Source organism: Corvus hawaiiensis, chromosome 20, assembly GCF_020740725.1.
Source record: "Corvus hawaiiensis isolate bCorHaw1 chromosome 20, bCorHaw1.pri.cur, whole genome shotgun sequence".
Lineage (NCBI taxonomy): Eukaryota > Metazoa > Chordata > Aves > Passeriformes > Corvidae > Corvus > Corvus hawaiiensis.
Window position 1 is genome coordinate 10,025,783 of NC_063232.1, and position 26,027 is coordinate 10,051,809.

Below are 26,027 nucleotides of genomic sequence, written 5' to 3' on the forward strand. Positions count from 1 at the left end.
CCACAACAGAATGCATCTTTGGAGAGTGGTGAGTGTGGATGTGACTGACACACATCAGGACTGCCCAAGAGGAGACCGGGCATTGAGTCTCCTGCCCATGAGACTACTCCTGCTTTCCCCTCTCCTGTGCTGGATCCAGAATGTTCCTGCAGAGCCCACCCTGGCCACGGTTTGTGCCAGGGGGTTTGTGCCCTCTGGTTGGCTCTGATGGGGAAGTTTCATGTGCCATCATATTTATTTTCCTGTGGGGAAGAGCAGATCTCCTCTGCTGTGGCAGTAACTCAACTCCCTGGCTTTGCAGGTGCCTTTGGCTCAGGTTTCTCTGGTACCAAGGCTCTGAAATGAGGTATTTTCTCAGCACCTGCCACAGCTTGGGCAGGAGGTGCCCCTGTCACTGCTCCATACATCTCATCTCATCTCATTTCCTCCCCAAAGCTGAGGTTACACAGCCTCCTTTAATGAAACAAAATGCTTTTTTCCTCTCCCCTCCCCCCACAGGACCATGTTGGCTTTGGCAGAAGTGTCTGAGATGTGCAGATATTACTGCAGCCAGTGGGAGAGCTCAGAGATGGTCTCCTCAAGGACCTGGGACATCCCTGAGCACACATCTGTGGGGATGGGCTGGTCACTCGTGTCCTGCCCTGGGCTGGGCAGCCAGGCTTGATGCAGTGAGTCTGAGGAGAAGGACAACGTTTGAGCACACAAAAACAAACTACTTGAATTATGAGAGTGGTATTTGCTGGGAAATAGAGTTTCTTGCCTGTTTATTTGTTGTGATTGCTGCTTATTGCAAACAAAGGAGGTCAGAAGAGCTCCTTCTCTCTTGCATGCACAATGTGTTACTGCAGTTCATTATTTTACCTTCTGCAAAGAGTGCTTTGATGGGCTTCAGCCCTACATCCAGACAACAGCCAGGAAAAGAGAGGCAAGATGTAGGGCTTTTTCTTCATCAAACAGCTGAAGGCAAAACTAGAGAAGAACCAAGACAGTGGAAGAATGAAAAAAAAATTACTTTCTCAGATGTGAAATTCCCTTTGAATCACATGTGGGAGTGTATTAAAAGATCCTTACAGCTCTAGGAAAAAGCCAGGACTGGTTGTGCACATTCTCTCCTAATAGATGGCTGTGGGTTTGATCCAGCATTGTGTGAAAAACACTCTTCCCCTTGGCTTTTTATAGCTTCAGCCATAAAAAAAGGAAAAGTCATAATTTCCAGTACTTGGAAAGGTGCCACCTGAAAATTTTCTGGGAGAGCAAGTAGAGAAATCAAGCAGTGAGTATCAGTGTCACAGCTCTGGCATGAAGGAGCTGTGCCTCAGAGCAGGGCTCAACCACAGCCAGAGCAGATTTGCAGTTCAGGGATGGATTGTTGGATATTTTCTATCCATGTGTTCTGTCCTGCCCAGTCTGTCCCATCTCTGTGTGGTCCAGGCAGGTTTATTCTGCCAGGCTGGAAGGCACCCAGCTTAGGAGAATCCGAGAATCCCTGAGGTTGGAAAATCCCTCCAAGGCCATCGAGTCCAAGCTGTGCCCAATGCCCACCTTGTCCCCAGCCCAGAGCTCTGAGTGCCACCTCCAGGGATGGGCACTCCAAACCTCCCTGGGCAGCCCCTGCCAAGGCCTGAGCACCCTTTCCATGGGGAAATTCCTGCTGCTGCCCACCCTGAGCCTCCCCTGGCCCAGCCTGAGGCCGTTCCCTCTCCTCCTGGCCCTGTTCCCTGCCAGCAGAGCCCGACCCCCCCGGCTGCCCCCTCCTGTCAGGGACTTGTGCAGAGCCACAAGGTCCCCCCTGAGCCTCCTTTGCTCCAGCCTGAGCCCCTTTCCCAGCTCCCTCAGCCGCTCCTGGGGCTCCAGACCCTTCCCAGCTCCGTTCCCTGCTCTGGACACGCTCCAGCCCCTCAATGCCTTTCTTAAAGTGAGGGGCAAAATCACCCAGCCCTGCACGGACACCCCAACAACCCCAGCCTGGGCATCCCTGGCAGCGCTGTCCCAACGCTCCTGGAGCTCTGGCAGCCTCGGGGCCGTGCCCATTCCCTGGGGAGCCTGGGCAGTGCCCAGCACCCTCTGGGGGAAGAACCTTTCCCTGCTGCCCAGCCTGAGCCTCCCTGGCCCAGCTCCAGCTGCTCCCTGGGCCCTGTCCCTGTCCCCAGAGCAGAGATCAGAGCTGCCCTCAGGAGGAGCTGCAGCCCAGTGAGGTCCTGGTGGTCTCACTCGAGGCTGTGCCCAGGCTGTCCCCTCCCTGCTCTGAAGGTCACAGGGGTAGAAGGTACTTCCAAACCCAGCTCCAGACAAACTCAGGTTTTTATTTCTCCTGCATCAACAGGGCCCTGAGCTCTGAGGAGCCGCTGCTGCTGCGCTGTGTGTGCAGGGGCTGCTGGTGCCCTGTGCCCCTCCTGCCCCTCCAGGGATGAGGCTGCAGCTTCTGCTGCCTTTGGGGTGATCTGCAGACAGGAAGAAGCCTCTTTGCTGCTCCACTGCTTCTCCAGCACTAATACAAACCAGCAGGCTGTTGAATAAATACCAGTATTGATCTTTATTCCTCAGTGTGCTTGGACATGCTGCTCCTGACTTCCAGCAATGCTTTTTCTTGAAAACTGGGCAAGTAAAGACTCTAAAGACATGCTTTTGCAGCTGTGCTTTACATTTGTTGGTTATTATTTGAGCCTGCTCCTGTGACCTGCAGGAGCAGCCTGGCTCCTTGGACATGCAGGCAGCTGGAGCTGGCTCCAGGGAGCTGAGAAGTCCCCCTAGAACTGGACCTGTCAGACTCCCTGTGGAAAAGTTCAGGGGTTTGTGCTGTGTTTCTGTTGTGGGTTTAGATGGGGACACAGGGCAGCTTTTCCCTTCTTTTCCTTTGGAAGCAGAGGTCACTGGAGCACACTTGGGCAGCTTGTGCGGGGTCAGGAGTGTGTCAGAAGTCTTTGGTGCTTGAAGCCCCAATATCTTCTGGAACCCCAGTGGGGAAGAGAGTGCTCTGGGGAGAGCAGCTGGAGTTTGTTTAGAGGCTGTCAGAGAGTCTCTTATTTCCACTGTGCTGCTCAGTGTCACCTGCAAACACTGTGACCATGGATTTATAGCACAGCACCTCGGGGTTCTTTATGCCACACATCCCACTAATTGTCAATTTTCCCTTCCTGACTACAAAGTTATTACCTGTTCTTGTGAGTTGGGAACATGGTGCTTCAGGGAAGACTTCTGTGGCAGGAGCGTGCTATAAAACATTTCCTAACGCAAACACAAGTATTAAATGATCACTTTGGCAGAGGATGGGATTAGTGTAATTTAACAACTCGCTTTTGTGCTCCTCTGAACTCCACTGCTGAAAAATACCCGTGTTATCATCAATACTTCTGACTAAATTGTGCTTATGAGAATAAATGAACCAATTTAAGCTTTGGATATGCTTCCCTCCAGCTGGCTTCCAAGGAAATCAGGGCTTGTGTGTTTGTTTGTGCCACCAACCTGCTCCCCTGGACTGCCCAGAGCTTTTCTGTTCCAAACCAGCACGTTCCCAGCCAGACCAGGCAGAGGGGGAGTCAGGCTCTGCTGCTTTGACAGCCTTGGTCCTGCAGCCGTTTGTGCAGTTTTCCAGCAGGAAAATCCAAGAGCAAGGAGGTGTCAATGACTTATTCTGTGTGTGTGGGAAAGAGCTGGGCACGGGCAGAGCTGGGTAAGTGGATGTGACACTTGGAATTGCTCTGGCTTTTATCTCCCTTAGATCTGCCTGAACCTAATAACTTTATTACAAGAGCCTCTCGCCAGAGTAAATCCCATTCTCTACATTCTGTTTTTACAACTTTGCAGATAATTTCTTCTTAGGACTTGCCAAGTAATGTGCCTTTAGAAATGTCTGTATGTCCCTAAATTGTGATGCCTATTCTTGAGACCCTAATTCTAAAATAGAGCTGAACATTTCTGAAGAAGAATTACTGGGAATAAAGTCGATGCTTTAAAATTGAGCTTTCCAGGGAAATGTGAGGAAGTTTCCAGGCTTTGCAGTCAGAAATAGTTTGAGAACCTGGATCTGTAAACAATGAACTGTACCAGACAGCATTAGGTGTTTTAAGATGGTTGGGTCACAAAAAATGTACATGATAGGATAGACACAATAGATTTAATGTTGTCAGTCCCTTTTGCAAGCAGACATGTGCACCAAATCAGCAAAATCCAAACTAGAATAAGCAATTAATGAATGGAGCATGATGAGGAAGTGGCAGGATGAATAGCAGGCTGAGCACTTGCTTTCTTTTAAGCCTGTTCATAATCTTTACAAAAGGCAAATGGAGATCAATTCATTTCCTGGTGAAGCTTTATTTTGGAGCACAAACGGAGCTTGTTTGGTACCAGTGGGTTTCCTTTGTGGAGTTCTTTGTCACCAGAAGGACAAACCCAGAGGGTTTTTCCTCTGCTGCTGAGGTTTTCAAGCAAAAGCAGCACAGATGTGTAGGGAAGAAGTGGGAAGCAACGCCTATGGATTAAAGCATCCAGGGAGCCTGACCCTGCCTGTGCTGGCACAGCAGAACATTGCAGTGGGATTTACAGCATTTTGTGCTTCAGCCACGATGCTTTGCAGCCCAGCCATGGGGAAATCATCCAGTCCTACCAGTGCCTCATGCATGGACCAGGATTTACCTCCCAGGCCTTCAGCTGCAAAGTTCCTGTGGGTTCTCTGTGGGCCAGGAGGGTTCCTGAGGAGCTGCAGGCAGCAAAGCCAAGCCTTGGGTGTGCATGGATGTGTTTGGCTGTGCAGGTGGTGGGAGCTTGGGAGCTAAAGCTGGTGAAAAGCAGGAAAAAGTCCAATGGCCTTGGTAAGGTGAGGGTGAGAGGGAAGAGGAGTCCAGAATTCCCCACTTTTCAGGTGTGCATCCAAACCTCTGGGGTGTGTGGGTGACAAGGATGTCTTGGGCAGGTTTAGAGTTACGTTCATCAGAAATCACTTTTAAGCCTTTAAAGTTCATCCTGTACTTCTGCACATATTTTGATATGAGTTTGCTGTGCTTTGTCAAATGTGTTATGGAAATATTTAGGTTGGAAAAGCCCTCCAAGGTCCAACCCAGCACGGCCAAGGCCACCACCATGTCCCCAAGCGCCACATCCACGGCCAGTGCTCCTCAGACACAGCCAGGCAGGCAGAGGGTGCTCACAGCCACGTCTGGCTCCTGTGGGGCCGGGCTGGTGGCAGGGTGACAGAGGAGCTGTGTCACTGTGTCAGGCTTTTGGTGCTCCTGTCAGCATCTCTGGTGTGACAGAGAACAAATCCCCAGCCCCAGTGCTGTTCTCAGGGATGGAGGAACAGTGCAAAGCGTCTGTGGGAGGGAGCTGTGGCTGCTGTCCTTGGATCCCTGCAGGTAAAGGCAGGCACAACGAAAGGGTTGTGAAACCAAAAAGGATGGGGCATCCAGCCTGTCACTAAAAATCAAGAGTGCTCTGGTTTGGGGTGTTATGAGGGGACAGGGAGGTTGGGGTATTTTTATTTGTGGGGGTTTTTTTCTGACCCTTGTGGTAATTCAGCTTTTGTTTGACAGGCTGGGTTGGGTTGGATCCCTCCTTCCCCTGCTCTGAGGGATTTAACGGTGTTGCAGTTTTGCACTGGGTTAAACTGGGTGCCTGGGTGTGCTCAGGCTCTGAACTGGTCACCTTTGTCTCCCAGTGCTGCCTGCCGTGTATTTTGTTTGGCAGAGGTGGAGAATGCAGCCACAAATCTCTCCACAGAAGAGCAGGGCTGGTGTGGGGCTTCCTCTGTGGAGTGAAGGGAAACTTCTGGCACTTTGGAGTGAATGCCTGTGTGTGGTCTTGTGGTTTGTTAACCTGATGGCCCCCTGCATGAAGGGGCACCCGTGTTCGTGGGCAGTTAATTGCCTTCAGTGAATGGGTACCTGACATTGCAATGTGAGCAGAAAAGCAAATCTAAATCAGCCCCACCTGCTGGTTTGACCCTTTTCATAGTGCCTGGGATTGTTTTTATTCCTTTCCACCCAAAGCAGTGCAAATGTCTCACCAGTGTGTCAGCGTGCCCTGGTGAGCAGCCTGTGCTGGGGCAGGTTGTGCTGGTGCCAGCTCTGGGATGTTGGGATGGCAGAGCTCTCCCTGGAGCCAGATCTGGGATTCTGGGATGGCAGAGCTCTCCCTAGAGCCAGTTCCTGGATTCTGGGATGGCAGAGCTCTCCCTGGAGCCAGATCTGGGATGCTGGGATGGCAGAGCTCTCCCTAGAGCCAGTTCCTGGATTCTGGGATGGCAGAGCTCTCCCTGGAGCCAGCTCTGGGATGCTGGGATGGCAGAGCTCTCCCTGGTGCCAGCTCTGGGATTCTGGGATGGCAGAGCCCTCCCTGTGTGCCACTCCCCACTCAGGAATTTGGCAGCCAGACTGAGGGGCGCCGCTCTGCCGAGGCCGATCCAATTCTGGCAGAGGCTAAACAAACTCATCCGGTGATTCTGTACGTAACAGGAAAGGTTTAAAAACCTCTCCATCTTCCAGTTCATAAAGCCTTCAGCAGCGTGGCTCTGTGATCACAGGGAAGAAGAGCTGTCTCTAAAATTCCATTGAGCCTTTCAAGTTCATCATTTTTATGCCAGCTCTTCCAGCAGTGGCATCATTCCACCTTGTTCCAGGCAGCACAAGTGGTGGCCACTTTTCTTCTTCATTGCCCCAAGCCTGTCCTGGGGATGTCAAAATCCTGGGTTCCCATGAGATGTATTTGAGTGAAACACTCCCACCTCAGGCTCTGTACCAAGGATTTCCTTTTCAGTTTGAGAGGGAAGGTTCACAGCAGTGCCAGTTTTATCCCCACCTGCCTGAGCAGAGCTGTGTTTGCTGTGGGACTGTCACCCTGGAATCCCCAGCTGGGACACGAAGGGCTCCCTTCCCTCACTGATGTGTTTGTCTGAATGCTTAGCCTGGGGCTGCCTCTGATCAGGGGAGGAAAAAGGCATTTTCACCCACCCAAAAACCAGCTTCAGTGACATCCCTGACAGAAATATACCTGGGATGGAGAGGTGGAGTGAATTGTCCTTTGGCAGTGGCAGTGTCACTTCACTGACCTTGAAGGGAGCTCTGGCTCCTGCCTTAGCTGAGATGGCTCTGAATTGCCTCATCCAGGACTGTGCCTGTGTGAGCAGGTACAGAGCAGCAGCTGCCTCTAGCAGAGGCTGTCAGAACATGCACTGGTAATTTACAACTTATTGGTAATTTACATTTTACTGATAATTTACAGTTTTACATTGCTGCCTGTCTTGGTTTGAAAGACAGGTGTCTGCTAAGGAAGGCAGGAGCCTCCCTTGGAAGGGAAAATGTAACCCCCTTCCCTCCAAATTATTATAATTTTTGAAATTAAGGGGCTTTCAGGCAAAGATATGAGAAATAGGAGTAACAGTTCTTTACTAGTAAATATAACAAGGCAATAATACAGAAACACTGGCTTAACCTGACAGAGTTAGGGTACAACCCAACACCCTGCCAGGCAGGGTGGTGGCAGCAGTCCGATTAAGGGGTGGCTGCAGTCCTCTTTGAAGCGATAGATACGGTTCTGTTGAAGCAGTGATCCTGTAGAAGGGTCTGGTCTCCTCTGAAGGTCCAGGGGTGGTTATGTAGCTCTTGTCCTCCGGGAATCCAGTAGGTCAGGGCTGACTGCGGTGTTCCAAACCTCAGATTACATCCAGGATGGAATGCTTGGTTCCTCCCCCTGGGTGGAGCATCTCACAGTGGGATGATGTAATTTTGAGAGTCACGCAGTGAGGCTGGATGGCTCAGTAACAGGAGATTTCCCTCCGGAGGGAGTTATCAGGGATGTGTCACTGGAGAGACAAAGAACCCTGCCCCAGCTGGTTTTAGCAGCTGGTGATAGAATACACACTTTTGGTTACACCTTACATTGTAACCTGAGACACTGCCTTTCATCCCTGGGCACTCACTCACCTGTTGCAGTGGGGATACTGCAACATGCATATACCAAACCAGGAGTCCCGTGGAAAGGAAATATATAGGATAGACAGATTCTTGCTAGCTGTTTCAGAGATGTTTATTTCTCCAGCCGCATGGCCGGAGCTCTGCTGAGGAACTGTTCCAGTCACGGGACCAAGGGTCCTTCTGCCCGCGCAGGGAACACAAACCAACCAACGGGAACGAGGCTGAGCAGGGGCAGGGAAGCCCCGTGTCTGTGCCCTCAGGGCCCCTCTCCCAGGGCTACACGGCGGGGGAGGGACCCCAACACCTCACCTTCTTGCCAGTGGCCAGGATCTGGTGCTGTCCCTGGGGAGCAGTCAGGGCTCCCTGCCTGTGCCTTCCCTGAGGGACTGCTCAGCACTGGGTGATGGAGTCAGAGCTGCCCTTGCCCCACAGCTTGGGATCCTCATGACCAAGGAAGCCAGGGTGCTGCTCTCTGAGGTCATGATGGTGTAAAATGCTGCAGACACGCATTTCAAAGCTTGCTCCTTCAGTCCCTGCCCGTTTGGACATCATTCAGCATTCAGCTGTGTTTGCAGGGCACTGTTTTAAAACAAACAGAATTAAAAATGCTCCTGAATTTCCTCCCTGCCCAATCTGACTTGCCTGGGAGGAGAGAAAAGCCAACAGCCAGGCAGCAGGACCTGCAGGCTTTGCTCCTGAGCCCTGCTGACTTCCTGTCCCCCCGGGGCTGACCACTTCATCCCTGAGCATCATAACTTTGCCATCTTGTGTTTGAATCCCTGATGCCTTGGTTAAGGGGACAGCGGCCTCCTTCTCCTGAGGACTTGTCAAGCTGGGAGCCCCCAGATGTGGCCAGGTGTGGCCATGAGGAGACCTTGGGGCTGTGTCCTGCTCTGCCTTGTCCTGCTGGGACTGATGAGGAGCCAAGGGCTCTGTGCAAGAACTGATACAGTGGATGTCATCACTTGTGCTGTCCTGAAAAGTGACAGGTGACAGGGACACGCTGGCTGGCTCTGGGCTCCTGCACCACGCCATGGGATCCTGCTCCTCTGGAAGAGTGCTGATCTCTGCGTCTGTAATGGGGTAAAACTGCTGGGACTTCATATCTGAGGAGTGCTTTCAGTTTTGGGAACCTCAGCACTGAGAGATGCAGTGGTGACAGTTCCAAGTTGATGTTTCCCTGAAGCAGCAATCTCTGGGATGGGAATTTTGGGGAGAATTCCACTTCTTGTGCACTAATCTGACTGAGCTGTCCCTCACGCACCCTTGGCTTTACTGTGGCAGTTCCACAGCTCATTGTAGAAAAGGCATTTAAATATGTCTGAGCTGAACTCTCTCTCTGCTCCTGAGCCATGTTTTACAGGAACAGCTCCACAACTCCGTGGAAGCTGTGCCAGCAGAGCTGAGCACTTCCATGATACTCACGGTGTCTTTAAGGAAGGAAGTAACAAGAATCATTTGTTCTGCTGATGAAAAGAGTATTTGCCTGTTTAAATATGCAAACCCTTGAGTCTGATACAAGACTGAAATGTCAGGAAGGGATAAGCTCCTGATAAGCACGTTAGCGGGATTTATTCAGTGTGATGGCCAAAAGAGAAATTATTAATAAGTCAGGATCCAGACTGGGGAACTCAGAATTAAAAATAAAGAGGGGGGGAGATCTGGCACTCTGATATGGAGGAGAGGAGGAAATCTTGGAACAGCCATCATCAGGATCTGCTTTCATAAGGCGCTGTGATGTCCATAATCAGAACCAGCACATTCTTTGTCTGCCCTTTGCTCTTCCACAGGTGCACAGGATCTGGATGGGCTGAGATGATCTTTAATGTCCTTCCCAACCTAGCCACTCAATGATTCCGTGATCTGGGTCTGTTTTGTGCCAGCTGGCACAGATTTCCATGTCTGCCTCTTCATGTCTGCTGAGTGTCTGTCATGGCTGATCCCACAGAGATGGAGATGGTGCAGTAGGACCCCATTAGGAGCTGTAGGAATGACTCCAGAGGATGTGGGAGCAGCACAGAGCCCCAGAGCCCTGGGTGTTGTGCAGACCAGGGATGTCCAGCCCTCTCCATGGTGGTTGCTGCTGGTGGCATTTCAGAAGGACAGGTAGGGGGGACATTTGTGTCCTGACCAGCCTTGTGGGACATCCCTGGGAAGATGAGGGGTGGTGCAGCATCAGAGCTGATGGTGCTGCAGTTATTAAATGGACACTGAGGTCATCGATCATTCTGAGCAGATCGATGCTCAGATCGATGCTCAGGATCACTCTGCTCCTCAGACCCTCGCAGTGAGGCAGCACAGAGCAGGTCCCGCTCCTGCACCGGCCATGGATGTGTTCCCTAAGAGCTCAACACAGTGCTGTGTGCTCCAAACGATCTCACAGCGTGCTGCCCATCCCTGCCTGTGCCGGGCATCAGTCAGGCCAGGGGAGTTGTTCCAGGGGCTGCACAGAGCAGGCTGCTGTTTCCCTGCTGCTTTTTGTTGACCTTTTCTCCTGGGTGTGTTTTCCTGACCTGACATCCATCCGAAGCAGAGCAGGGCCTGCCCATCCTGTGTGGCACCTGCTCCATCCTGTGTGGAACACGGACACTGCACAGGATGTCCTTTGTGTCCTGGGTTTGAGGGATGGACAATTGTAGAGGCTTGAACCTGACAGGAGGGCGCAGCCGGGGGGGGGTCGGGCTCTGCTGCCAGGGAACAGGGACAGGAGGAGAGGGAACGGCCTCAGGCTGGGCCAGGGCAGGCTCAGGGTGGATATTGGGGGGAATTCCTCACTGAAAGGGTGCTCAGGCACTGGAAGGGGCTGCCCAGGGCAGTGGTGGAGTCCCCATCCCTGTAGATGTGGCACCTGGGGGCGTGGGGCAGTGGTGAACAGGGTGGTAGTGCTGGGGTAGTGCTTGGACTCAGGGACCTTAAGAAGGCTTTTCCAAGCTCAGTGATTCCATGATTTACACCCAAGGAAGGACAGGAAGCCCGGGAGCCCTGTGTGTGACTCTTCCCTGGGGTTGTAGGGCACGTTTGAGCCCTTCCCTGAATGAGAGGGTTCCGATTTCCATTGGCATTTCTTCACTTCCCATTTGGCTTCCCTGGCCTTTGCCTTGGCATCCCAAGGCCTTGGCAGCAGGGGCCGAGCCCGGAGCGGGGCTGGCAGTGACCTCTGCAGGGGGAACTGTGCTGCTGGGGCTGAGCTGGGCCCAGCTCTGGGCTGGCTCTTTGCATGGCCAAACCTCCCAGCAGAACCTCTGCTTGAGCTCCAGCTGCGGCACCAGCCTGGATAAAACAGCTCAGGGCAAAATGTTCTATCTGTGGTTCCATAAAATGCACAAATACATCTCCAGCCAGAGGGTGGGACTGTTGTTCCTGGTGTTTAAGGCACAGTGAGGGTGAGGTTGGGTTTTTTCCTACCTTGTTTATTAGAACTGTGATTTTAAACCACCATCAGTGCTCTGAGACTGAGCCGCAGCCACTTTTCTTTCAGGGGTGTTCTTCTAACACCTCTTTACTTCTTCACCTCTTTGCTCCTCCCAGTATGTGTCTCTCTGGATCTTGCCAAGCTCTGCCTGTGCCCCCCATCCCTCAGATGGAGAGGTGGCTCCAGAGGGCTCCAGGCTGGATTGATTAGAAGGGCGTCATTAGGAAAATCAAATTACTGCTGGATAATTTCAGATGGCCTGTGGCAGCCTGGTTTTTGTCTGAATCCAAGTATTCCCTTTCAAACATTGGACATATTTGAAAACCAGGGAACTCTGACCAGAGCAGGCTTCCAGAGGAATGGAGTGCTGCCCCCTCCCTGGGAATGGGGACAGCTACACCTAATGGGATTCCATCTCCTCTTAAAGCTTTGGTAGATTTTATGTTGGCACTGGGGGAAGGGGCCATGCCAAAGGCACAGGTTAAGGGAATGTGGCAGTCTGGAAATGTTGAGTTCCTGTGCAGAGTAGATGTGGGAGCTGTCAGGAGTGGACGACACATCATGGCACAGCATGGAAGGGGGAAGACAATTCCTGTGGCCAAGGGTGGATGTGATCTTTGGTGCAGCCTCTGGGATTAGAGATTCCCAATCTCTCAGCATTAGCAGGATTTCTGCTCAGTGCTCTGAGGGGCAAAGCAAGCTGCAGCCTGACTGCCCAGCTCCTCCCTGAGCTCTGTGTTGTTCAGGGCATCACAGATCCATAAATACCTGAGCTGGAAGGGACCCCCAGGGATCACCCAGCCCAGCCCCTGGCCCTGCACAGACACCCCAACAACCCCAGCCTGGGCATCCCTGGCAGCGCTGTCCCAACGCTCCTGGAGCTCTGGCAGCCTCGGGGCCGTGCCCATTCCCTGGGGAGCCTGGGCAGTGCCCAGCACCCTCTGGGGGAAGAACCTTTCCCTGATCTCCAGCCTAAAGCTCTCCTGAAAAACTTGAATATATTATTATGTCTTTCCTTAAATTGTTTTCTTTCTGAAAGGGGCTACCTGGGGGAGGTCCCAGCCACAGCACAGACATTCCCTGGCAGCTCTGTGCAAACCTGGCCTGATGTGAAGGCCAAGGAGTGAAGACTCCTTGAAGCCAAGGAGTGCCTCTGTTGTCCTGGAACAGTCCACACTCCAGGCTGTCCATAAGCTGCCTTGATTGGTGTTGATCAATGGGTTATATGGGCTAGGGAAGGTTAGAAGCCATCGGGTTTGGCTGGTGCCAGGCAGTGCAGTTCCAGGTGGTTGATGGAAATGGCTCTGTGCCCCAGAGAACAGGTGAAAGGTGTTAATTGGGTAATAGAGTGGATCTCGTTAAGTCCCTGGGCAGGAGGAGGTGCTTTGTAACTGTTAGCTGCCACTTTGTGCCTCTCTGTGCTCCAGGAGCGCTCGCTGTGATTCCAGGTGATTTTTCTGCTGAGGGATCATGAGGCAGTAAATGCTGGGTTATCCCTTTCCTGTTACTGAGACAGACAATAAACATCCTAATCTGACTCGCTGCTCTGAAGAGTGGATTTACAGCTGTGTGCTGAGCAGAAAACAAATGATCTGAGGATTCAAAGCAGGCTCTGCAGCAGGCAAACACGCGCTGGAGCAGAGCTGGGGGTTTGTGCTGTTTTGTCTTTTGAATTTGGCTGTCTTGATTAATCCAGCCTGATGTGTGCCAAGCTGTTCAGCAGAAACTCAGCCCTGCTTTCCCCCTCCCCCAGCTGCCCTGCTCAGCCTTCCTTTGTTTCGGGATGGTTTCTTACATAAAACAGGAACTGCAAAGATTCAGGTGAAAAAATGTTCTCCGTAAATACATTTGGTTTGTGGGTTTCCTTGCAGGTTCTCCTGTTTGCAGGCCTGGGCTTTAGGTAGAGTAAAGATCTTGGACCCAAAAACGTGGTGGTGCTCACAGTCCAGGAGCTGTCACCTCTGCACCCATCCAGCCCCTGTGTCCCTGGAGGAGGGGCTGGGGAGGATGTTGGGAGGAGGTTTGTGCAGAGGCTGGTGTCAGTCATCAGCTCCTCAGAGTTCTGAAGTGAGGAAAGTGTCCTGGAAGGTTCTGAGCTGGAAGGGACCTCCAGGGATTATCCAGGCCAGTCCCTGGCCCTGCACAGACACCCCAACAACCCCACCCTGGGCATCCCTGGCAGCGCTGTCCCAACGCTCCTGGAGCTCTGGCAGCCTCGGGGCCGTGCCCATTCCCGGGGAGCCTGGGCAGTGCCCAGCACCCTCTGGGGGAAGAACCTTTCCTGATATCCAGCCTAAACCTCTCCCTTCATGCCTGAGCCTTGGACCAAGGACAGAGGAAACCCCTTTTTTTTCCCTGTTTAAGGCCAAGATCGTTTCTCAATGAGACCTTGGCGAGGTCCTTAAATTAAACCCAGTGCTGAACATGGGGAGGTTTTCCCCAGCCTCCTCAGACTTGGAGAGTTTTGTGAGCATGATTTAATGGAACATATTCAAGCATGATTTAATGGGACATAAAATGCCTCTTTGATATCCCGTTGATCTAAAGGAGAGACAAAACTCTAAGGGGGCTCTTTCTTTCCGCTATTGATTCACGATATTTGGATATAAATCCTACGAGCAGGTGCCAGCCTGGGTTTAATTGGAGAGAGCAGGACTTAGTGGGGGAAAATGTAATTGTGTAACCTGCACTGATTCGTTTCCAGATGCTGGTAGGGGCTCTGTGCTGGGCCAGGGGGGTGCTTCTCACCTGGCAAAGCAGGGATGGGGAGGGATCACCTGCAGCCTCCCTCCGTTTTCTCCAGTTAGGCCCTGTTGCCAACTGGCCCAGTGCCTGTGTCCTGCAGATGTGGCAGCACCTCTGCCTTGGGGCCAGCTGCAGCTGTGCACGTGGCTGGAGAGCACCGGCTCCATGGGCAGGGAGAACTTTCTGAGGCAGCCTTTGGTACGGATGGAATGATGGTTGTGGGCTAAATGGAACATCAGATGATGGGCTGGGCCTTAGCTGGGTAACTGATCACTGGCCCTGGAGCGTATCGTGGTGGTCTGTCCCTTGTATTTAATTTAAATTTAAAAGTTTTGAAGTGTTTGGAGTGTTCCCTTGAACATTCAGCTTCCTGGAAGGAGCCTTGATTTGGGCTGGCCAGGTACAGCGTGAGCTGGGTGTTTGAAACAGAACCTGAGATTCACAGGATCCCAGAGTGCTTTGGCTTGAAGGGAACTCAAAGCCCATCTTGTTCCAGGCAGGGACACCTTCCATATCCCAGGGTTCTCCAAGCCCCATCCAGCCTGGCCTTGGGCACTGTCAGGGATCCAGGGGCAGCCACAGCTTCTCTGTGCCAGGGCCTCACCACCCTCCCAGGGAAGGATTTCTTTCCTATATGACCCTCTTCGAGCTTAAAACCATTCCCCCTTATCCTGTCACTGCTTGTCCTTGCAAAAATTCCCTCTCCAGCCTTCCCGTAGGCCCCCGTTAGGGAATGGAAGGGGCTCGAAGGTCTTTTGAAGTATTTTGGCCTGGGATCTGAATTCCAAAGGCCTTGGCTGGCACACAGCCAAAGGCTGAGGGGGATAACTGTGGGCAGAGGGTGTCAGGTGTCTCAGGTGAGGTTTGGTGCATTGCTTGGGACTGTCCCTGAGCCTCTGGAGCTCCTGCTGGCACCTGGGCTCAGTGCTGGGTTCTCTGTGCTGTTCCTCAGGGTTGTGCTTGAAACTGAAGGCAGCAGGAATTGCCCATCTTGTGCCTTCCCCCTTTTGCAGGAAGGGCCTCTCAGGGTGGGCAGGGTGTTGTTCCCGAGGGTGCAGGTGAGGAGGGAGGTGTGGGGGTTGCAGCCTCACCTGTCCCAAGACTCAGCAGTGAGTCCTCCCTGAAGGGTCTGAGTGTTCCCAGAGTAAAGCAGCCACACCTGTGCCTCTGCCTGCACATGGGCAGAAGGACCAAGCATCCAGATCAGCCCTTTTTCTAGGAAAAAGGTTTAAAAGAAGAACCCCAAACCACCCAACACCCCAAACCCACCCCTTCCCCCCACCTGTGCCCTCACCATTCCTGCTGTTTCCCACAGCTTCTCCCCTGGCCTTTCCAGTGATGTTTGAGCTCAAGGGTTGCTCTCCCCTTTTCCCCTCCCTGCCCCAGGAGAGCCCAGCAGCTCCAGGTGTTTTCCTGCACGCTTGCAGGGATATTTGCTGGCTTGTCCACAGGGAAGAGCCTGGTGGAGCCAAAGGCTGTGGCAGAGCATCGCTCACCCCACAGCTTTTGGCACCAGCACTGAAGGGACCCCGTGGGAGGAGCACAACAAACTTGACGTGAATTGGGCTTAAAATTGCTGCTTTCTCACCCCTGTGGGTGCAGCCAGAGCCACCAGAGCAGGGTGCTTATGCAAAGCCTCTCCTGCCCTTGGAGAACTGGGGCTCTGTGCCCCCAACAATGCGGGGTTTGCCTTTCCCACTCCTCCTTTCCAGGCTTATCTCCTCTCCCTGGATCTCTGTCCGCCTGTCCTCGGAGACTGGGGAAGGAGAGCCCTGATAGGAGTGGCACAGGGAGAATGCCAATGAGCAGGAGATGAACCTCAAAGAGCTGGGTTTGGATTTGCCTCCAAAGCTCTTTGATCACAGGCTGAGCTCTTTATCCCCCGCAGCATTCCTCGGGGGAAGGCTGCCCAGAGGTGAGCAATGATTAAAGGAAATGCTCCTGCTCCTGTGACAGCCTTGTCTTCATCGGAGCAGGTATCAACATCTACCAAAAGCTGGTTTTAATGTCTGAGTCAGTTTACTTTGACTTTCTTGGCAGGATTTCAGGGTCCCTTGTCACTTTGCCCCATCATGACCGTTCTTTCATTCATTTTAAAGAAAGTTTCCCTTTGGAAGATCCTTTGGTTGCTGTCTGTCGAGCTCTTGGCTTGCTGTAGGGAAGGCAATAGTTAAATCGAGAAACACAACCATGTTTTCATCCAGCAAACTTGTTTAACTAAAGGAGACTCATAAAGAAAACTGTATTTCTGTGGAAATCTTTGTCTCCCAAGTCTCGTTTTGGAGTCTGAAGAACGCCTGCTGTTGCCTGAGAAACCCCCAGGACAATGCAATGCAGAGGCATTGCTGGGGAGTTGAGGAGCTGCTGGGATGTCACTCTGCCTTTGGTTTTTCTCTGCTGATCTGGGCAGGGTTTGTTCTGTGCACGCTCATTGTAATTCTGGGAACTCTGCTCCCATGTCTGATCTGTCATGGATGTGGGGAGGCTCCTTCTCTCCTTCCCCCTGTGGATTTATTGAAGGGGAAGCTGGAGAGTTGAATTAAATTGTTGGAAGTGGTTCAAGATCTCCTGTTTGCCTTCCACAGTTGCTCTGTGAAGAGGAGGTGTCTGGCTGAGATGAAATGTGGCAGAGGAACAACACCCATGTCCCTGTGCTCCCTGGAGAGCTGGGGGTCACCCAGAACACCCCTTCCCTTGGAGCTGCCCCAGCCCTGCTCCAGGGGTGTCCCTCTCTCCAGGTCTGTGTGTCCATGTAACAGGGACCCGCTGCTTGCCAGGGATGGTGCTGGTGGAAACCTGGGAGCTTGGGCTTTGTCCTGCTGGGCAGTGTGTGTGAGCAGAGAGCCAGCCCCAAACCCTGCCCGAGTTCAGGAGCGACTCCTGAAACCCAGGGGGGTGATCACCAGTGTTTGGGTTTAACCATCCTGGCTGTGGAGTACAAAGACACCAGGTCTTTAAAAATGCTTTAAAGAAAAAACCCAAATCACCCAACACCCCAAACCTCATCACTTCCCACCCCACACCCTCACCATTCCCACTGTTCCCAACAGCTTCTCCCCTGGCCTTTCCAGTGATGTTTGAGCTCAAGGTTGCTCTCCCCTTTTCCCCTCTGCTTCAGAGACAGGAGTGTGCTCAAAAGTATCTGCTGAGGGAGCAAAAACATTTATTGAGACTATTTAACCAAGGCTCATTTTACGTTCATTTCTTTCCAAAGCAAATGGGAAGAAAATTCCCAAGTGAGCACAAGGCTCATTTCTGAGCACCTGGAAACCTTGGGACAGAGTGGGGCTGGGGAGTTTCCCTTGAACTGCTAAAGGCATCTGCTGATTTCTGGAGGCCACTCCTGGTCCTGCCCACCAGCACAGGAACACAGCCTGGGTCAGGTGAGCTCTGCCTGTGCTCTCTGAGCCCGGGGAGGCTCTGCTTTGCTGCTGTGTCTTCCCAGCAGCAGGGATTCAAGGATGGGTTTGCAGGCACTGGGGGTCCCTGGCTGTGCACAGCTGGGAGCTGGCAGCTGTGGGCTTCCCCTGGGTATTTCCCATGTGCCTGGCTGGAAGCACTGCCCTGTGAGCTCTGCTGACCCTGTGTCTCTCTCTGCCCTTTGTGTTGCAGGTGCAAAGAGCTGAAATACGGGAAGGACCTTCCGCAGATCTCCATCATCTTCATCTTCGTGAACGAGGCGCTGTCGGTGATCCTGCGCTCGGTGCACAGCGCCGTCAACCACACGCCGGCACCCCTGCTCAAGGAGATCATCCTGGTGGATGACAACAGCGATGAGGGTGAGCAGTGCTGGCAGCTCCCAGCTCCACCAGGAGGGGTTTCATCTCTGGGAATCTCCTGGAGGGTTCTTTGGGCAGGGGCACGTGGTGTAAGGGGTGGGTGTGCTGCTGGCACAAAGTTCTCTCCAGCTTCTCTGGCGAGGAACAAGATCAAACCACAGGTAAATCTGAGAGAGCTGTGGTTTGAAAGCATATCTGAGAGCTGGGAGGTGAAGGGAACCAGAGAGCCATCTGACCTCTCCCTTCAGTAGCATCCAGGAGTTCTGGTTTCAGGGTATCCTTGTTTCTGATAAGAACAGTTTGGTTGTTGCAGAGATGCACCTCTAAGTATTTGGCAGGACGAGAGCCTGGAGCCCTGAGGGATTTCTGCTCTGGCACCTCCCAGTATTAACTGAGGTATTTCCTCTGTGTGTGCCTTGGTTTCCCTGTTGTAAAATACCATCCTGGGCTTTATGGATGGCTGGTGCCCTGCAGAGACCCTCCTTCCCTGAGTTCTGCTTTTGGTAGGAGAAGGAAAGTGGAAGAGGAGGAAACAGTCCCAGCCCACCTGTCCAGGTCAGGCCCTGCCACAGCCTGGAGGGGATGTTTGGTTTCCCACATTGCACATGAGGGTCCTTTGGTTCACCCTGCTCTCCGTCACTGTTCTCATCCCTTCCCTTCTGGCTTTTGATAACACAGAACTGCAGGGAGCATTTTCACACTCAGATTCTTCCAAGGTCTTTTTTTCTCCCAATATACCCTTGGACAACATAACCAGGGCAGTTAAAATCCTCGTGAAGGACAGCAAAGAGTTAAGTGACTTTGTTTACTGCCTTCTTCAGCTGTGCTGCCTTTTCCTTCTTTCAGTGTTATTTGAAAAAAATTAATCAAGGAGTGCTGTGGATGCAGTGATTGGAGGGGAGAGCAGGGCAGGGTGCAGGATGTGGAGAGCTCATTCCAGGGGGAGCTGAGAGGTGCTCTCTGTCTGTGAGCAGAGGAGCTGGTGCACTGCGAGCTGTTCAGGCTGTAAAAACAGGCACTCAAGCACCACAGTAATGAGCACCATGGAAAGATGATGAGTTCTAATTAGCAGGAGAAGAATCAGGAGGGCAGCTCCTCAGCTGGTGGGAATCACAGCAGCTCCAGGGCAGAGCTTGGATGGTGTCCACAGTGCAGCCATGGGATTTCAGAGCTGGAACCACTTGGCTGGTGAAGGGGAAGTGCAGGTGAGGTGCTGCTCACAGTGCTCAGGACTTGGAGGGCTTGAAATACCAAAATGAGAGGCTCCTTCTGCAAATTTTATCCTATTAATGGGGCAAAGGGAAGAACCCTTTCACAGAGAAGCCATTGGTGCCCATCCCCGAGCTTCTCCCCTCATTGCTGTGCACAAAGAAATGTCTCTGAACAGCCTCTTCCTCATTCACTGAGGGGCTGAGGTGAGCCAGGTGCTCTGGAGACCCTGGAAAGGCACAGGACAACAAAACAAATCCTTCCAAAAGCATCTGCCTCTTCCACGGGCCGAGGCTGCGGCTGGCAGTGAGGACCAGGATGGAATCCCCGGATCCACTGTGGGATTGCAGGGCAGCACCGTCCCCGGGGTCTGCCAGTGCTGGGGCTGGGTGGGGCTGGGGGGTGGCAGGGCAGGTAGAGGGGTGGCCAAGGACTGGGCTGTGTTCAAGGGCTTCCAGCTCTGGGGTTTCACAGAATCCCAGAGAGGTTTGGGTGGGAAGGGACCTTAAAGCCCACCCAGTGCCACCCCTGCCATGGCAGGGACACCTCCCACTGTCCCAGGCTGCTCCCAGCCCCAATGTCCAGCCTGGCCTGGGACACCTCCAGGGCTGTGTTGGAGCATTGTACAGCACCAGGGAGGGAGAGGCAGGGAGATGACCCCAGCTGATGGACGAGTTCAGACATCCTGGGCACAAGGTGGGAAAATCACAGTCTCCTGGCACACCTAGGCTGCATCCCACCCTGAGGGTGCTTTGATTGGCATCAGGAGCATCCAGGGTCCCTCATGCTGGCCCAGGGCTGTGCTGAGGGTTGGACATCCCTGAGGGGTTCTGTCCTCAGAAACATTGGGATGGAGGTGCACAAGGAGAGCGGCGTGGGGAGCGAGGTGGTGCCATCAGCTGGGAGGGTGAGTTAATCATGCCAGTGTTTGCTGCTGAGGCTTTGCAGGCCTCATGACAAATGAGATTTTTAAGGAGGGATTTGAAGGAAGATAATGAAGTAACTTGGCAGATGTTTATGAAGAGCTCCTCCCAAGCGTGTAATAATCTACTTTTCTCATGTAAAAGAAATGATACAAACCAGAACGCAGCTCTGGGATCGTGTGCTCCCTCTCAGCATCCTCGAGGAGCTGCAGTGACAGCCAGGAATTATTAATGGCAATAACATTGTCACAGAGTTCCCACTAATGGTAGGCAATAATTTTGAGCAGCAACAGCAACATCGCAGAGTTGATGCTTTGGATATTACAAACAAAGTCATCATAATAAATAGATTTGGGTTCTACAGGAAAATAATTACAGGAAAATAGTTCCTCATGAGCTCTCAGATTTAGAGATGAATCCTGGAGGATCAAGCAGAGGATGGGGCTGTGTGGGTGTGACTTTGGAGGCTGTGATTGAGCAAGAGAAGGAATTTCTTCAGCCTCTTTGGGAGCAGCCGTGTGGGTGTGAGTGAGGGACAGTTTCTGTGGGGATGTGGTTGTAGCCCAGGAAAAGCCTTTGGGGGCTCAGCTGTGTAACGTGAGAGAAGGTTGACTCCAGGGAGCAGTGCCCAAGCCCAGGAGCTGTGCTGTCCCCTGGGTCACCAGAAGCAGCTTCGGGGCAGTTGCTGAAGGCTCAGGACAGTCCCTGGCTGGGGTTTGTGTGGGTTTGTCAGGGGGAAGAGGAACCACAGCAGATCTGGGTAATTGGAGAACAAAGTTAGCAGAGATTTCCAAATCAAGTGTTAAGGTTAGCCCCAGGGGTAGAGGCAAGAGCCACCTGCCCTGCCCACCTGGCTCTGTGCCCTCCAGGCAGAGCTGTGCCACAGCCACTGCAAAGCCTGGTGCTGGTGTGAGGTTTTCAGGCTGGAACAAAGAGCTCCTGAAGCCTCATTAGACACTCCTTGCTCTCAGCTTTGTTGTACAACAGCACAGCACAACACAAAAAGTGTGCAGTGAGAGATTAAATTAATGAACACAGGCATTCTGATGCTTTATGTCTGAGCTGTAAATAGATAAAAGATGTCAATGTATTGTAATGGGGGAAAAAAAAATCCCTCCTTGAAGGAGAAAGCTCGGGGAGTTGTAGTTTGAACCCCGTTCTCCCTTGAGCTGCACATTACACTTCATAAAGACTCCTTTGGAGGCTGCTTTTGTTTGTGCTTGTTGCAGGGCTGCAGTTCCACAGGCAGTGTGCAGGTTGTGTTTGGCGGCGATAACGAGGTTCCCGGGCTGGTGGAGGATGCAGCCACGTGCCCCTGAGATGCTGTGTTATCTCACAGCTGCACACTTTGTCTGAGTCTCTTGTTTAATCATCACCTGCTTTTTTTTTTTTAAGTTGTTGTTGTGTCTTTTAGTGTTTTTAATCTGGGATAACATCTCTTTGAAAAGCAAACCTCTCGGAATAAAGGAAACCCTTTGGATAAAAGGCTGCTTAAAGGAGCTGGCTGCACCAGGGGAGACACGCTCAGGGTTGTAATTTACCTCGGCGTTGCACATTAGTGAGACTTGAGGGATCCCTTTCTTGTTCTGCAGCTCATTCCAGCAGCAACAGCAGCGCTCTGTGCCTCGCTCTCCCGGGACCTGTCTGGGTGTTTGTGCTCAGAGGAGGAATTGCAAGGAGCTGAGTCCCATTCCAGCCTTTCCCAGTGCTGAATTACTCCAGCCTGAGGATGGGGTGTTTAACTGGAGCTGACCTGGGCTGTCCCACTGGTGTCCAGCCCCGAGGCTTTCGGGGCTCCATAGGGAAGAGCAGCAGAGAGCACTGGGTGGGGTTGTTGGGGTGTCTGTGCAGGGCCAGGAGTTGGGTTCCATGATCCCTGTGGGTCCCTCCCAGCTCAGGGCATTCTGTGATTCTCTTTGGGTTTTGCTGAACCCAATGACCAGAGGCTTGAGCTGCATGCCCTGACCGGGAGCAGCTTTCTCTGTGAGAACTGATTCCTCCCCCTGCTCCCCCTGTCACAGTTTCCTCTGGTCCAGCTGCAGGTAAAAAGCTTCAGAAACTCCCCTGGCTCTGAGTCTCCCTGAAAAATGTTCCCATTTATTTATTTATTGCCTGTTGAATGAGCTGTTTTAGTGATTTCCTGCAGAAATCCCAGCCCTGATGGCTTCGGAGGTTCAGGCAGGTAAGAGTTTGGGACAGGGGTGCTTGGGGTCTCCCATGGCACTGGAGCACCCCCAGCCCTGAGCCCTCTGGTGTTTCTGATAACACCTCGGGCTCTGTAGGCTTTTCCCACCCAGCTGAGCCTGGCAAACACAGGGGTGTTTTCCTTAGGGGTGTAGAGGAGGTGTGGTCCTCACCCAAGGCCCAGTGCTGCACAAGGAATTCCCTGCCCTTGGTAATTCCTTGAGCTCCCTGGTGCTGCTGGCCTTTGCTCCTTTCTCTGTGTGCCTACAGGCAGCTCCCACCTTTACTTCTGGGGGCTACCACGGGATTTGGAGAGGTTTGGGCAGGATTTGGGGTGGGCATGGAGCAGTGGGTGTTTCTGTGCTTGCAGCTGGGCTGATGTCCATGGTGGGGTTACTTTCCTTGGCATCAGGTGGTTCCACTTCCCTGGCAGCCCCTGGCAGCCCCATTTCCCTGGCAGCCCCATCTCCCAGCCAGTGCAGGTGACAGAATAGTTTGCAATAGGTAACATAAGTGATAGCAGCTGGGGTTTTAATGGAGCAACAGGTCCATTGGATTCGAGTTCCTTGCTCTTGCCCTTCAGGGAAGATCGGCAGGGACAGATGGAGAACAAAAGGCAGCATTGCAATTGAACCTGCTGGCATTTTCAGGAGGCTTTCTCTCTGCAGATCTTCCCAGGCAGCAGCTCTGTCAATGGCAGAGATCAAACCCTCCCAGACTGCACCCTGAATGAACAGAGGTGCTGGGGTGTGCTCTGGGAGATGGTCCAGCTGGCTTCCTCAGAGGGGGCCTGGGGGTGTGTGGGAGGAGGGCCATGGGGTGCAGGAGAGGAAGGAGGCTCCAGGGGCCGGGGCAGTGTTGGATTGGAGGGAATTGCTGGTGGTGCAGCCCCTGTGGATCCAGCCCTGGGAATCCTCAGGAGTGCAGGCCTGAAGGAAGTGCTCCTCTGCTTGGGGAGGATGAGGGGAGCTGGGGGCCACTGCTCTGCTCCCATCCTGGCTCCTGACCTCCTTCACATCCAGAGTCCCAGTTTTTGAACTCCAGGCTGGTTATCCTGGCTCAGGATCCTGTGGATGTTCTCTCTGTCAGCCCTGTGAGTGCAGCACCAAGGCCCCGTGCCAGGCAGGGGTGAGGATGGAGCAATGCCCTGAGCTGGAGATGCTCTGGCCCTGCTGTGGTTGGTGTGGAGTCCTGGGAGGAGCAGATCCAGGGGCCAGGCTGCCCCTCTGTGTGACAGCCGCTGTCTGCTGCTGTCCCTTGGTGCGAGTCACAAATCCCTGGCATTCTATTCCAGGCCTCCCAACCTCCCTGGGGAGGAAACATCTGAGCTGACAGGTCAGATGAAGAGCTTCAAGGTCAGCAGCAGCTCTGCAGGTCCCGAGGCTGGAGCTGGGTGTTCCTCAGTGACTGCTGACTGAGGGAAACATGGGGTAAAATTAGGGATAACTTCACCTGACTTGGAGTGGGATGAGATTTGTGAGTCAGTGATGGTTTCCAGAGGTTTGAGCATGTGTGGTCCCACAGGATCAGCATCCCCAGGAGCAGAGGAGCTGTGCCAGTGCAGCTGTGCAGGCACTGGGGTTCCCACTGATGCTTTTCCACACAGCCACATCACTGACAAGGGGCCCTGGGCCAGGGCTTGCTGGAGTTTCTCAGAGAATTTAATTGTTCAAGGCCAGGCTGGACAGGGCTTGGAACAACCTGAGCTATGGAAGGTGCTCCTGCTCATGGCAGGGGTGGGATGAGATGGACTTTAAGGTCCCTTCCAACCCAAACCATTCCAGGATTCTGAGATTCCTGGAGACTGGCACTTCGCTTTTGTTAGCCAACACTGGATTTTCCACTCCTGCACTTCTGGATGCTCTGGGAAATGAGATACAGAGCCCACCCCATCTGAGTGCCAGGGATGTATCCCAGAATATCAGAACAGTGCTGTGCTCTGTGCCCTCTCCTCACAGAGCTGCAGGACAGCTCAGAAGGGTGAGGCTGGCCCAGTGCAGGGGTGCAGCCATCCTCTCCATAAGGGCTGCTCAGGCATGGAAGAAAAGGGAGTTCTCCCCAAAAGCCGTGTGCTGTGGGCTGAGGGAGGGAGCAAGCCTGAAATCTGTGTGAGGCTGTACAGGAAACCCTTGGTGGAGAGAGGGCCTGGAGCTGCATTTCCCACAGCATCAGTGCTTGTGTCCCTGGAGTGTAGCAGCAGCCCTGTGGGGACACCTGTGTCACACTCTGTGGGCAGGAGAGGGGCCCTGCCCCCTGCCAGTGACCAGGGGCAGAGTGGTGCCAACCATGGGCACCTTCCACATCCCCTGGTGCCACTCCCCAGGTGCTGCTCTGGCTCCCTGGGGACATTCTGAGCTGCTGTCACACAGCAGGGTGAGCATGGGGGTCTCTCAGGTCTGACCCTTTGCTGCCTGTGAGATGTGACATCACAGCTCTTCTGTTTCACTGCAGCTTTGCTCTGCTTTGAGCTGCTCAGACAATTCCCCAGAGGAGTTTCTTGTTTTCCTTCCACTGAGATTCCAGCTCCAATGTGAAAGTTGTTTTAATCACTCCGTGGTGCACTGGTCTGCTGCATTAATGACTTACCTGCTGCCAAAGCCCCACGTGCTGTGCTTGTGGGGCTTCATCTGTCAAAAAAATCGGTGTCTCTGTCTCCTTAAAACCATTTGGGAGAGTTGTTGTCTCCATAAAATCCTGGTTTTGCTCCGAGTGGCTCAGCACGAAATGGAAGTTGCTGAGTTATGGATGTGTGTGATGCAGATGCTTTGAATTGAGGAAGGGGCTCATTTGCTTTATTCTTTTTATTCCCACTTCAGCATAAAAGAGAAAGGAGACTTTGGGGAAATGGAGATATGAGGGGAAGCATCCCAGAAAGGCAGTGTGGAGAAAGCACATTTGCTGTGTCTGGGAGGAGGCGTGGTGGGGAAGGGAACAGATAATCCTTCTCCTCTGAAGATTTCAAAGCAGATGAGCCTTGCTGTTTACTCCTTTGCTCTCCATTGTGTGTTTCCTTCATGTGGGAGCCCACGTGTGCTCGTGTGTCTCGAGGATTTCACCCTGTGGGTGGTTAATGGTGACTTTTTTTTCCCCTCTTTACTTTTTGTCCTGGAGACAGAGAGTGCAGTGAAGGGCAGTAGACTATAATCTGAGGTCACGGATCATGCCTTAATTTTCTGCTGTCCTGAAGCCTCACAGGGATAAAAGATACTCTCAGGAACTGCTTTCATGGTGTTGAGAGTTTGTTTTGGTGCCCAGTGGCTTTGCTGAGCTTTTAGTTCCTCTCTCCAGCAGAGCTTTGTGCGCTGAGCTGGTGCAGCAGGCACTGAAAGGACCAAGGTTTCTCTGGCAGAGAACTGGCACTTCTCCAAAGGGCTGAAAAACACACTCGTGTTTATCCTTTATTGCAACCTTCCATCTGCTCCCACCTTCAGAGTCCTCGGTGTCTTTTATGCTCAAATCTCGTACTCTCAAGAATTTCTGTGCTGGGGGTGGCTGAGGGCTGCAGGTCCCTGAGGGTGCCAGGCACTGCACACACGGGCCTGGGCAACAGAGGGACATGAGCTGCAGTGAACACGAGATCTGGGGTGGGAGGATCTCCTGAACAAAGCCCGAATCCCTTTCATCCCCTCATAAAAGCAAGGGGAATTTCAATTTTTCTGGTGGCAAAACAAACAGCAAGTGCCGAGGCTGTAGTGGTGAGGCTGGGAGAAGAGGGCAGTGAAGCTCCCACATGGTTTTGATGTAGTTTGAGTCACTTCAGGTGGGTTTTGCAGCATTTCTAGCAACGCATTCAGCTCAAACCCCCATCAGGAGTTCAGAGTGTTTGCTGTCCATGGGTGCCTTCTTTCTGTCCTCGTGTTTCAGCTCCATT

At 52.8% G+C, this 26,027-nt stretch overlaps 1 protein-coding gene across 1 annotated transcript in view; it reads left to right on the forward strand.

The window, feature by feature from the left end:
- Positions 1-26,027, forward strand: part of GALNT17 (polypeptide N-acetylgalactosaminyltransferase 17) — a 214,246-nt gene that overhangs the window by 64,597 nt on the left and 123,622 nt on the right. Inside the window, exon 3 of the mRNA XM_048324406.1 lies at positions 17,674-17,840. Within this exon, the coding sequence (XP_048180363.1) occupies positions 17,674-17,840 (167 nt within the window). The remainder of the gene's footprint in view (positions 1-17,673; positions 17,841-26,027) is intronic.